Source organism: Patiria miniata, unplaced genomic scaffold (assembly GCF_015706575.1).
Source record: "Patiria miniata isolate m_02_andy unplaced genomic scaffold, ASM1570657v1 HiC_scaffold_14, whole genome shotgun sequence".
NCBI classification, from domain to species: Eukaryota; Metazoa; Echinodermata; class Asteroidea; order Valvatida; family Asterinidae; genus Patiria; species Patiria miniata.
In genome coordinates, this window is record NW_024037052.1 from 13,444,237 (window position 1) to 13,457,759 (window position 13,523).

Here is a 13,523-nt window from a genome sequence, read left to right on the forward strand (position 1 = left end):
TGGGCCCATGGTTTCGTAGTGCTACGTGCGCACAAACCATATCTCCACAGTGGCACTGAGCTATGCAATGCGATATTGTTTAGGCAGTGCAGCATTGGTTGTTGCGTTGCTGTATTGTTTCTACATTGCAGCATTGGTCTGTGCATTGCTATAGTGTTCTAGTATTGCAGCAGAGGTCTGTGCATTGCTATAGTGTTCTATATGTTGCAGCATTGGTCTGTGCATTGCTATAGCGTTCATGTATTGCAGCATTGGTTGTGCATTGCTATAGCGTTCCTGTAATGCAGCATTGGTTTGTGCAGTGATTATTGGAGTGAGCAGTGCGATATTAGTTGTATATTGCAAATAGGGCTCATATTCGAAAACCACAGGTTGTAATAAAGCTACCCAAGACAATTACTCCCAAATCATTTAATCATTTAATTGTTGTCTCTGAAATAAATAATCGTGTTACTTGAGATTACCGACCATTCAGTTGCCAGTTGTCCTTGTTATTGTGTTATTGCCTAGTTAACAGAAGGTTTAGGGATCAATTCCTGCGGCGGTAGATTTCCACCCAAAACGAGCCTGCATCCTTAGCCTTTAGACTGCTTTGTGTAGTCCCTGGTCCGAGGAATAACTTGGTTCGGGAACAGACCCGCCACAGTATCTTATTTTTTCTTCTCCGGATGTTTGGTGGAATAACCGAGTAGCATTAGTACGCCCTCCGTAAAAGGCATCCCTAGGATTTAATGTTGCGCGGGGTCCGGTGATTGATTCGTCTTGCAGCGCGCGTTTCATATCTTCGGGCAAAGTTTTGACCATGTCTTTCCATTGGCATTCCCACATCTCTACAAATCTTGTACACGTGGATTGGAGGAACGTTTTCCTTTCCTGAGTGCGCGTGTATAATTCTGACATGGGTGTCATCAGCGTATTATTCATCGTCTTCCTATTTGGGTAACACGAGACGCATCCGTGAAAGTAACACCCGTTAAACGAGTAAATGATCCGATTTGTAGCGTCGTAGCCATCCACCTTGTACTTCCCAATCTGTTTTTCTCCCTTGTTTCTCGCGTGTTGAATATACGTACCCTCGGTCAAGTGAACGTAATGCAGCCATTGTAGCGCGACTTTGGATTGTTGTTCCTTGCAATCGTAACCGTTAGGGGGCAGTACAGCGATGGTATCGGCGATCAGAAAATTTCTTCTGTATACCAAATTACACGCCGAGGCAATCGTGATGCAACTCTCAAAAGGGTCCACCCCCTCATCATCTTCCCCCATCGATGTTACTTTTTTGAACAGGGTTCGGAACTGTAGGCAACAACGACTCAGAATTTCAACGTCACTGATACAATACTTTAGTAATTCGTCTTGCAATACAAAATGTCCCCCCTTTTCTTTCTCGTACCAGCTGTAGAATTCACGTCTCTTATCGGCACTCATACCGTCCGGATCGTAGTATTTAGCGTCCGGAAAGGGGCCTTCGTACGCTTGGTTTTGTTTTGTGTTCCAGAAATGCGGGAAAAAACCTTTGTGCAGTTCCTTCTGTCCAAATGCTTGGGGTAACTTGCTCAGCGCCATGGGTAAGAAATTCATGGAATCGATAATTTTGCGTTTGTACTTGGGCAGCATAATGGCTTGGATTTTACACCCTGTGTAAATGACCTCGGGTATTATGGCATTCTCGTACAGGTAACTGAGGAGGAAATACCCGTCGTACGCTTTCAAATTGTGCGCCAAGGCTGTAGAATTGGAAGTATCCTTGGAACCGAATAACCAATCACAGAACTCTTCCTTACATCTATCACCTTTAAATATCTTCTGACGAGACTGTGAGCAATGCTTACACGAAATGTACAATGGATCGTCTTCAGATCTACTAGCACACAATACACATACTACTCGAGCAACGCACAAGTTTGGTTCGTGAACACCATTGTCTTGGGTACACTCGAAATCAAAAAACACATATTTGCCTACGTCTGGTTTTTTCTTTCCTTTCTTATCACCTTCATCGCATAAATCATAATCAGCCTCGTCATCATCATCATCACTTACACTATTTTCACCGGTTTGGTCCCCTGTATCGGTTCGCTTTGTGCGACCTTTTCTGGTATTTTCAGTGACCGGCTTGACAAAGCATTCGTGGTCTATCGAACCCATTTCTTTGCACACGGTACAGTACCTTCGAGCGCATTCGTGTTCTCCGTATTTATCCTTCATCTCGGTGTTCACGAACCAATCGCAGCGTTTGCATCTATAATATATTTGGCAAACTGTTTTGTCCTTGATCCGTTTGTTCTTATGATTATCAAAACATCTCTGATCCTTAAAATTACGGTTGCATTCTGAACAGTGTACCCAGGTAGTTATCTCGCCCGACTTGCAGCCGGGAGAAAAACACAGTTTACAATCGTCTACGCATCTCGTGTGTTTCTCTTTGGAATCGTAACCTACTTGACACGTGTCACAAAAGTAACTCCTGTTTACAAACGCCTTCATCGATGTAATCAGATCGTAATGGTTATCGTGGAAATACAAATATATGGTGTGCCGTCGGACGTGTCCTTTGAAAATACACGCATTGAAATGATCGGCTGATAAAACCATAATGCGATAATCGGGAAGGACGTCCTGGAATTTCTGTATCTCTTCGAGACCGCACTGACCTTCTTTTACGCCCGCTTTAGCGTGTAAATCACGGGCCAGGTACTCTTGATCTTTGCGACTCTGTTTTATATTTCTTAGTTTTGGGTGGTTTTCTTTAATGGCTATTCCGGTCACTATCGCCCGGGCGCAACACAATTCCGTCTTGTTGTCTTTGATCTGAATGACGGACTTCATGTCCCGTAACATGTCGTGAATTTTTACCACGCCTTGCTTTTTCTTGTTTGTCTTTCCCCCCTTCTGTAACCGCATGTGTACGAAATGGATGTCTACCATGTCATCCAATCGAAGATGTTGATACGACTGCAACACTTGTTCTATGCGCGCCAGAAATCTCTCCACCGTTAATTCGTCTACACGTAAAAACGGCAAGGCAATTGGATAATTCAAATAACTGGATTGAAACACCAACCTTACTCTGTCTTCACCGGGGAGACCAGCCGTCAACCTTGCCAAAATACTCTCAAAAATAGAACCCAGGCGTGGCAAAAACTCTCGCAATGATAGGTCTTCCAAATCCCTGAACTGAACTCTATAATCAAAAGTCGTGGCTTGATATTTCTTTACAAATTTCTCTTGCACATCTACAATATCGTAATAATCTTCTGGTCTCTCCACCCGAATCCTCTTCCTCGGCGGTTGATTCTCCTCGTCCTCTTGAACATCTTCCTCGGCCGCTGCCCACGGATCATCATCATCATCGTCTGAGCCGTCGTCGCGATGACCTTGCCCGTCCGCTTGAAAATCTTGCTCCGCTGGTACCATCGGATCATCCTCCGAGTCGCCATCGTTGTTACCGTACCCGACCGCTTGAGAATCTTGCTCAGCCGGTATTATTGGATCATCCGAAGCGCCGTCGTTGCCGTACCCATATTGATACGGTTCCTCTATTTCTTCATCTTGGTTATTTGGTAAAGTCAACTCGTACAGCCGATTCAGAGCAAATGCCAATTGATCAGCGTTGAGTGCAACGGTATCCAAGATGAAACCGAGCTCTTCGTACGTTTGACAATTTTGTATTTCTCTGTAGATATCCATTTCTAGGTGGTGCTACGCAGTACGTGCTGTAGCTCAATTATGTCATTGTACTATTGCTGTACAATTTATAAATGACCGAATGATCCAGAGTCCGACAGTTTCGTTTACTTTTTCACGTACGAAACGCCGAGGTTAAAAATAGTTAGTGACGATATCCCTAAATGTAACTCGTGACACCATCTCTAAACTATGCCTCACATTACGGGCGCCACCGTATGCCCTTTCAAAAAATATCATAACGGTTCCGGCTAACCCCATGGACTGGTCAATAAGTACTTTCGGCCCTCCTGCGTCAACAGTCCCATTGTCCGGTATTAATCCCACATAACGTGCCGACAGCCCACTAGGCTCGTGCGCAATCGATCGGATTAACCACCAATCCATAGTCCACCGACCACATGGACAGCTATACAACAACACCACTTCCCGTCTATTGTTGGGGGGATTAAAGATCCGACCAGCTGTACTTTCACATTGCACCACTCAGTTGCAATTACATATAGATACATATTCTCCTAAAATTGTAATATTTTTCCATACATATATGCAATCTTTCCCATAGAATAGGTCAAACTGTACCCGGTTCCTTATACCCACACCTATTCCCTATTCATCCCATCCATTCATTAGGTCAAACTGTGCCCGGAATTTCAGAACCCCATTAATTCATATTTATATCTACATATTTCCATATTTCCATATTTATATGACCTTTACCTATTTCTAGGCCCAAGGTCAAATTGTGTTAAGAAGACTACCTCCACTACTGAGTTCCTTCTGGACAAACTACGGAAAGTTTCTACCGAGTCTGGAATGAGGAAATATCCGTCGTGTCCGCCAACAAGATGAAAATGAAGAGTGTTTCATGACAGCACTTTCTACTCCCTGATTTGTCGGGCACACAACTGACCCATCCACACTCACTGCAATTTGGAAATCTTTCAATATTCAAACCCTTTTCCCCTGACTTGAGCTTTTGCATCATAAATGATTTGCAAATGTCAGACTAGGAGGTTTTTTCTTATTATTATAGTTATTTGTTTCTTGAAATGAATTGAAGTGGATTCTCCACTGGCACTTGTATAACTGTACAGGGCGAGTCAAAAAGTGAGTGACCGAGTTAGAACTAGCAAGCACTCAGAGAACGCATACCTCCATCAAGGCTTAACAATTCTCTGCCGTATTGTCAGTACACCTAAAAGAAATACTGGCAATAATGGTGAAGATTCCTGTGAAAAAAAATCCTGGATCGAGATCACTTCCAAAGTCTAATCGATCTGTACTTTGCAGCAAGGACCACCTTAAAAAGTTTGTTTTGCAAATCCAGCCATAACTTTTTGAGTTTCCTTGTTAACAGACAAACCAACCAAGCAACAAATTAATCAAACCCGATGAAAGCATAACCTCCTTGGCGGTGGTATATGTAATAAATACTAAACATATGTTGCTCACTCTGTTTGATAAAATAATATGATGTTGTTTACTGGTAGCTGTGAAGATTTCAGGTGCTATGCGTACTCTATTCACAAGTTATTTGTGTTTTAATACAAATATCCCAAAATACAGCTGTCCATCACCGATCATTTAGCGATACGCATTGATGATTCCCCTTCCTATATAGGCCTACAATGAGCCATGGAGGTTTTCCTACTCTACATGAATGAATGAAAACTTGTAAAGGATAGAAACAAAAATCACCATCATCGTTTCAGAAAAGGACTTGATGTGTTCTTTATATACAAAACACAAAATCTGACAGTAAGATAATGTCTGAGTTTTGACACAAATTATTAAAAGTTCATTTTCATTTGAATGTCTGTATGTAATCTCTGGTTCTAACTCAGCTGAATAGCTTCAGAATGGCATTCCATGGACAGCTGTAAAAATGGGTTCTTTTAGTAAAATATGCATAACTTCTGATAGCATGGATCAGTTTTAGTAATTCCTCTTTTTTTTCAGATGAGTGTGAAGAACATGCTTCATTGCGTTTTTTTTGGTATGTCAAACTTAATTGTTTTAAGGGGGAAAAAAAATCATCAGTGAAGGTCACTTTCTGTTTGGCACACCCAAGTAGAGAAAGCTGAAGAGTGAAATGTTCTGTTTTAGAGGTGGAAGTAAAACCCCATTATTATTTTTTGTGTGGAAATCAGTGGAATCAGGTCGAGACTGAAAACCTCAATTCACAAGTGGGCCTTGGTGGGATTTGAACCTAGGCCATCCAGTTGAAAGGTTAGGAAAGTTGCACTGCATTAACCTGCACTCCTGGCATTTAGCTTAGAAGGTTTTTTTATTAGCTTTTGTTTTAAACTTGGCATTTGCCATATGAATTTCATATACATGTAGTTACTTTCATTGATTTTGTTAAAAGTTGAACTAAGAAATTGACTGTGATGGGTTTGAACCAGCAACCTATGGCTTGCCATTCCAGTGCTCTACCAACTGAGCTATCCAGCCCTATGTTGGCAGTTCCCCAATTTATCAGTGTCTTTGTTCAAGCACCGGTAGAGCACCGGAACGGCAATCTGGAGGTTACAGGTTCAAACCCTCACTCAAGTCAACTACTTTGTTCAACTTTAAAAATTATTATAACTGTACCTAGTCAGTCTCTCTTTGTGCTTTATTTGAATACTTTTTGTTGATGGAAGTCAAACATTACCCAAGTCACACATTTATGTAATTCACACATTTATGTAATTCACACATTTATGGAAGTCACACATTACCCAAGGATAAATCCACTAAGGTAAAATGGATAAGAAGAAATTTGAGGGGGAAAAGACAAAAGGATCACTGAAGGGTGAAGTTGAGGTTTTCCTTGAATCGGATGAATTTAGAAAAGTATAAACATATGAATTTGATTAATTTAAAAAAGTTTAAAAGTGTTTTAGTCGAACCAGTTTTAACACTCTCATCGTAATTAAAGCTGAGTGGAATGGAACATTCCATAGGTCACTGAATGAAATTATTCTTTCCATTGCCAGAATGTGAAACATTTTTGTTTTTACACAAATGCCTGAATAAATCCTCATCTGATTGGTAACTTGTAAACTGGTACTATATGAATGTACAGCATCAGAGCCATCAGAGCTGTGTTTATAGCGCAACCAGTTGTGTGACCTCTGACCTTGCAATGGAAGTTCTATTTGGAGGAATTTCTATTTTGGGGTGTGGCTGCGCAATTCGTTGGAACGAATAATTCAATGACGTGATCAACGACCCATCATTAAGATTATGGGGATTTATTCGTGCAGTATGAAATATCCTACTTGATTGTAAGTAACTAATGTGATTATTTAAGCATCCTGTGAAATCGCAGCCCCTGGTATGCTGTCATTTTCAAGAAAAGATAACTAGCTTCCTTGTTGACGGTGGAACTCTTTTATTTTGACAAACCCTCCCCTCTGACTTTGAAAAGCATACTGCCTGAATGTGGAGTAAAGGTGAGATTCCCTCTGGCTTTATATTTCTTCCTCAGTTTTTCTATAAGTTGGTGGTTGTTCCCACGGAAAGGTTGTTACCAAATTGAATAGGAGGTATTCAGTGGAAAGTCAGTTCTAGGCATTCCAAGTTTAGTCCGCTTTATTACGCCTATTCATAGGGAAATGACATGCAGTTTTTTTCTTCAAACATCCCGTGCATTCTGATTCTATGGCATTTTTTTTTTGGGGGGGGGGGGATTTCTGGCAATAAACGAGTTCCACCGTCAACAAGGAAGCTAGTAGCAAATGATATTATACAGACCTCGGCCTGCTGGACTGTGTAGAAAAAATAAACCCTGGATTTCTGTTGAATAGGACAAGAAATAGTTCCTCCTCAGAGCATTATACAGGGTGGATAAGAAAAAACGAAACCGAGATATTATTGCTAATTTGAACAGAAGTAGGGCACGTATGAATCAAAGAGAGATATCATCTGTTAGGGTTGAATCTTCTCTTTTAAATGACACCCTGATCATGTGATTACATTCACGGTTGACTGAGCAGTGACCAATTTTATGAAAGGGTCTATTTAGAGACTTGCGCCACTTTTCAATTGTGGTTTTTGTTGTGTCAATTGTCACAGAGTGAAAGGCTATGGTTCCAATCAAGGCAGGTGGGGAAAAAAGAGATTTCACCATGAAAAGTGGCGCAAGTCTCTAAATAGAACCTTTCATGAAATTGGTCACTGCCCAGACAGCCGTGAATGTAAGGACATGATCAGGGTGTCATTTTAAAGAGGAGATTCAACCCTCACAGAGGATATCTCCCTTTGATTCACATGTGCCCTACTTCTGTTCCAATTAGCAATAATATCTCGGTTTCGTTTTTTTTTTATCCAGCCTGTACATAGCTCCATAATGACCACATTGATCTAATGTTTCATTTTGACTTAACCAAAGCAAATGAAGGAAATGAAAACGTGACAAATTCCTTGTTTTCTTTCAGCAGAAAATTTGCTGTGTTATGCGATGTACATTTTGGTATTGGTTTTGCACTTGACTGATCGATTGTTTTATAAACAGTGTACAAGGTGCTTTTTGAGAGTTTATGCAACAAAAGTTAACTTCTTTGTTCAACTTAAAAAAATTATTATGACTGTACCTAGTCAGTTTCTCTTTGTCCTTTATTTGAATACGTTTTGTTGATGGAAGTCAAACATTACCCAAGTCACACATTTATGTAATTCACACATTTATGGAAGTCACACATTTATGGAAGTCACACATTACCCAAGGATAAATCCACTACAGTAAAATGGATCAGAAGAAATTTGAGGAGGAAAAGACAAAAAGGATCACTGAAGGTTGAAGTTGAGGTTTTCCTTGAATCGGATGTATTTGGAAGAGTATAAACATATGAATTTGATTAATTTAAAAAAGTATAAAAGTGTTTAGTCAGACCAGTTTTAACACTCTCATCGTAATTAAAGCTGAGTGGAATGGAACATTCCATAGGTCACTGAATGAAATTATTCTTTCCATTGCCAGAATGTGAAACATTTTTCTTTTTATACAAATGCCCAGTGGCGTACGCAGGATTTTTTCAAGGGGGGTGTTTCAAAATTAGATGTCATCATTTATGACGCTAGAAATGAAGATGGTAAATTGTGTTGGCGCCAGAAATAAAAGATAGTATCAGTGGGCTAAACTTAACGCTAAAATAAAAGTCGGAATTTGTGTTGGCGCCAGAAATAAAAGAGGGTATATTTGGACGGGTTAAACTCGAAGGGCCGGGAACCCACGACCATCAGTTTTCTTTTTGAGCTAAAGCATAGTCAATCGAAAAAAATAACATGGTCTGTGTCTTAAGAGTATATGATGAAGTTCATGAAAATATGAGTAAAGGGGTCAATGTGGGCAGTCCCCTCCCTCAACAGCATTTAAACAAAAAAGAGAGAAGAAAATCAAGAAAAAAAGTGACACGGGCTGCGGAAGTGCTAGGATCTGTTCTTGTAATTGGCTGAAATTACTCAGCTTCGTCCCCTGGATCTCATGATTCTCATCCGTTTGGAATCTTTGTGTAAACCGCCCCCACCCCTAAGGCTTAACTTCAGATACAGGATACATATGCGCTCTGGTCACAGGGGCGGATTCCGTCTGCCATTTGCCGGGGGGGGGGCCTATATAGAATTGTAATGAAGGGTCCAGAAACTGCGAGCGCGTAGCGCGAAGCCCTTAGGGCGTGGGGTCCGGGGCCCGCTTAAGGGCCCCGGAAAAATTTGGATTTTAGATGCTCTGTGGTGCAATCTGAGGCGATTCCTGGCCACTTCCACTGTTTAGAAAACGATTTAAACATCGAAAATTCCATTTAAATTTGATATTTTTTTTTCTTTATAAAGTTTGTTATGTACTCAAAGTTGAGATCCATGTTCCATCTCCGTATTTTTCACAATTTTCTATTTTGGAAAGGGATTTAGGCCACTTGTAGAGCCATTCGCTGCTGAAGGTACAAATAAGGTAGGGGCACCGCTAGGGTGAAATTATAGCATAGAGGGAATTTGGCCGGAGGACTAATGCGAGCGCGGAGCGCGAAGAACTGACGGCGTGGGGTCCGGGGCCCGCTTAAGGGCCCCGGGAAATTTTGGATCGTAGATGCTCTGTGGTGCAATCTGAGGCGTTTCCTGGTCACTTTCCCCCTGATTTTTTTAGCAGTAATTTGTAAAATTACGAGGGGATATTTTGTTTCATTTGTTTCAAATACATATAGACCTATATACTCTTGCTCTTATAAAGTAATTGTTCCGCGCTCGGTCACATAACTCTCTTTTTCCTCCATATGTTTACATGGCAAAGGGGGGTGTTTAACAGTCAAAACACCCCCCTGCGTACGCGCCTGCAAATGCCTGAATAAATCCTTGGTAACTTGTAAACTGGTACTATATGAATGTACAGCATCAGAGCCATCAGAGCTGTGTTTATAGCGCAACCAGTAGTGTGACCTTTGACCTTGCAATGGAAGTTCTATTTGGTGGAATTTCTATTTTGGGGTGTGGCTGCGCAATTCGTTGGAACGAATAATTCAATGACGTGATCAACGACCCATCAATAAGATTATGGGGATTTATTCGTGCAGTATGAAATATCCTACTTGATTGCAAGTAACTAAATGTGATAATTTAAGCATCCTGTGAAATCGCAGCTCCTGGTATGCTGTCATTTTCAAGAAAAGACAACTAGCTTCCTTGTTGACGGTGGAACTCTTTTATTTTGACAAACCCTCCCCTGTAACATTGGAAAGCATACTTCCTGAATGTGGAGTAAAGGTGAGATTCCCTCTGGCTTTATATTTCTCCCTCAGTTTCTCTATAAGTTGGTGGTTGTTCCCACGGAAAGGTTGTTACCAAATTGAATAGGTGGTATTCAGTGGAAAGTCAGTTCTGGGCGTCCCAAGGCTTCAATCATCTTTTTTTATCACGCCTATTCATAGGGAAATGACATGCAGTTTTTTTCTTCAAACATCCCATGCATTCTGATTCTATGGCATTTTTTTTTTGGGGGGGGGGGATTTCTGGCAATAAACGAGTTCCACCGTCAACAAGGAAGCTAGTAGCAAATGATATTATACAGACCTCGGCCTGCTGGACTGTGTGGACAAAATAAACCCTGGATTTCTGTTGAATAGGACAAGAAATAGTTCCTCCTCAGAGCATTATACAGGGTGGATAAGAAAAAACGAAACCGAGATATTATTGTTAATTTGAACAGAAGTAGGGCACATGTGAATCAAAAAGAGAGATATCATCTGTTAGGGTTGAATCTTCTCTTTTAAATGACACCATGATCATGGGATTACATTCACGGTTGACTGAGCAGTGACCAATTTTATGAAAGGGTCTATTTAGAGACTTGCGCCACTTTTCAATTGTGGTTTTGGTGTGTCAATTGTCACAGAGTGAAAGGCTATGGTTTCCAATCAAGGCAGGTGGGGAAAAAAAAGAGATTTCACCATGAAAAGTGGCGCAAGTCTCTAAATAGAACCTTTCATGAAATTGGTCACTGCCCAGACAGCCGTGAATGTAAGGACATGATCAGGGTGTCATTTTAAAGAGGAGATTCAACCCTAACAGAGGCTATCTCCCTTTGATCCACATGTGCCCTACTTCTGTTCCAATTAGTAATAATATCTTGTTTTCGTTTTTTTTATCCAGCCTGTACATAGCTCCATAATGACCACATTGATCTAATGTTTCATTTTGACTTAACCAAAGCAAATGAAGGAAATGAAAACGTGACAAATTCCTTGTTTTCATTCAGCAGAAAATTTGCTGTGTTATGCGATGTACATTTTGGTATTGGTTTTGCACTTGACTGATCGATTGTTTTATAAACAGTGTACATGGTGCTTTTTGAGAGTTTATGCAACAAAGAAAAAAAAATAGAGAACATTTCGGTGGGACTTAGTGCTCAGTATGTTGACTGTTTTGGTATTCAGTTATTCAAAGTTGGATTTGATCGAATATTCACAAAGTATCAAGCTAATTTTACGTGTGTCATGTGCCAGTCTAAATTGAATGTGCCAGTAGGAAACTAAATGGCCTGCCAATTTTCTTCAACAAAGTTCCACTCTCCTGAAGACGGTCAGAGCATACTGACCGGAACGTCGAGTTTATACCTCTGGTTCTTTTCAGAACCATTCTCTTAGTTTAGAAATTATTCGCACATGGTGTTTCCGCAAACTTTTCATTCAAAGTTGCACTGCATTAACCTGCACTCCTGGCTATTAGATGAGAAGGTTTCTGTATTAAAATTGTATTCTGTATTAAAAACGACAGTTGCCGTACGAATTACATATAGTTACTTTCAATTGTTCTTTTTAAAGTTGAACAAAGAAGTTGACTGTAGTGAGTTTGAACCCACGACATCTGGATTGCTGTTCCAGTGCTCTACCAACCATCAAGTCCTATGTTAGCAGGTCCCCAATTTATCAGTGTCTTTGTTCAAGCACCGGTAGAGCACCGGAACGGCAATCTGGAGGTTACAGGTTCAAACCCTCACTCAAGTTAACTTCTTTGTTCAACTTAAAAAAATTATTATGACTGTACCTAGTCAGTTTCTCTTTGTCCTTTATTTGAATACTTTTTGTTGATGGAAGTCAAACATTACCCAAGTCACACATTTATGGAATTCACACATTTATAAAATTCACACATTTATGGAAGTCACACATTACCCAAGGATAAATCCACTAAGGTAAAATGGATAAAAAGAAATTTGAGGGGGAAAAGACAAAAAGGATCACTGAAGGTTGAAGTTGAGGTTTTCTTTGAATCGGATGAAATTAGAAAAGTATAAACATATGAATTTGATTAATTTAAAAAAGTTTAAAAGTGTTTTAGTCGAACCAGTTTTAACACTCTCATCGTAATTAAAGCTGAGTGGAATGGAACATTCCATAGGTCACTGAATGAAATTATTCTTTCCATTGCCAGAATGTGAAACAGTTTTGTTTTTATGCAAATGCCTAAATAAATCCTCATCTGATTGGTAACTTGTAAACTGGTACTATATGAATGTACAGCATCAGAGCTGTGTGACCTTTGACCTTGCAATGGAAGTTCTATTTGGTGGAACTTCTATTTTGGAGTGTGGCTGCGCAATTTGTTGGAACGAATAATTCAATGACGTGATCAACGACCCATCAATAAGCATTAAGATTATGGGGATTTATTCGTGCAGCATGAAATATTTTACTCGATTGTAAGTAACTAATGTGATTATTTAAGCATCCTGTGAAATCGCAGCTCCTGGTATGCTGTCATCTTCAAGAAAAGATAACTAGCTTCCTTGTTGACGGTGGAACTCTTTTATTTTGACAAACCCTCCCCTGTAACATTGGAAAGCATACTTCCTGAATGTGGAGTAAAGGTGAGATTCCCTTTGGCTTTATACTTCTCCCTCAGTTTTTCTATAAGTTGATGGTTGTTCCCACGGAAAGGTTGTTACCAAATTGATTAGGTGGTATTCAGTGGAAAGTCAGTTCTGGGCGTTCCAAGTTTAGTCCGCTTCATTACGCCTTTTCATAGGGAAATGACATATTAAGAAAAGGGATATTAAGTCCGAATTTCAGCCAAGGAAATTAATTCTGGTTAAAATTAGAGCATTTTGAAACAACACTTTCAAACTCGAGAACTTTACTACACAAGAACAAAGGAATGTCTCTACAAGGATACACATTTCAGTGGGTGTGCGCGCGTGTGTGTGTGACGGACCGGATATTACTACATGTATACCTCTTACATATTTATGAGCAAGAGCTGAATTTGTACTGGTCCATTCACCATCACGTGTCGGATGCTAGTTGCACACAGGCATTGATCTCCGTATATGGAGATCAATGCACACAGGCGATGATTCA

At 40.3% G+C, this 13,523-nt stretch overlaps 1 protein-coding gene across 1 annotated transcript; it reads right to left on the minus strand.

Moving 5' to 3' along the window:
* Positions 1 to 582: 582 nt before the first annotated feature.
* Positions 583 to 2,208, minus strand: LOC119721805. Its single transcript, XM_038191761.1, has one exon. The coding sequence runs from the start codon at positions 2,206 to 2,208 to the stop codon at positions 583 to 585; it is 1,626 nt and encodes a 541-aa protein (XP_038047689.1).
* Positions 2,209 to 13,523: the final 11,315 nt, after the last annotated feature.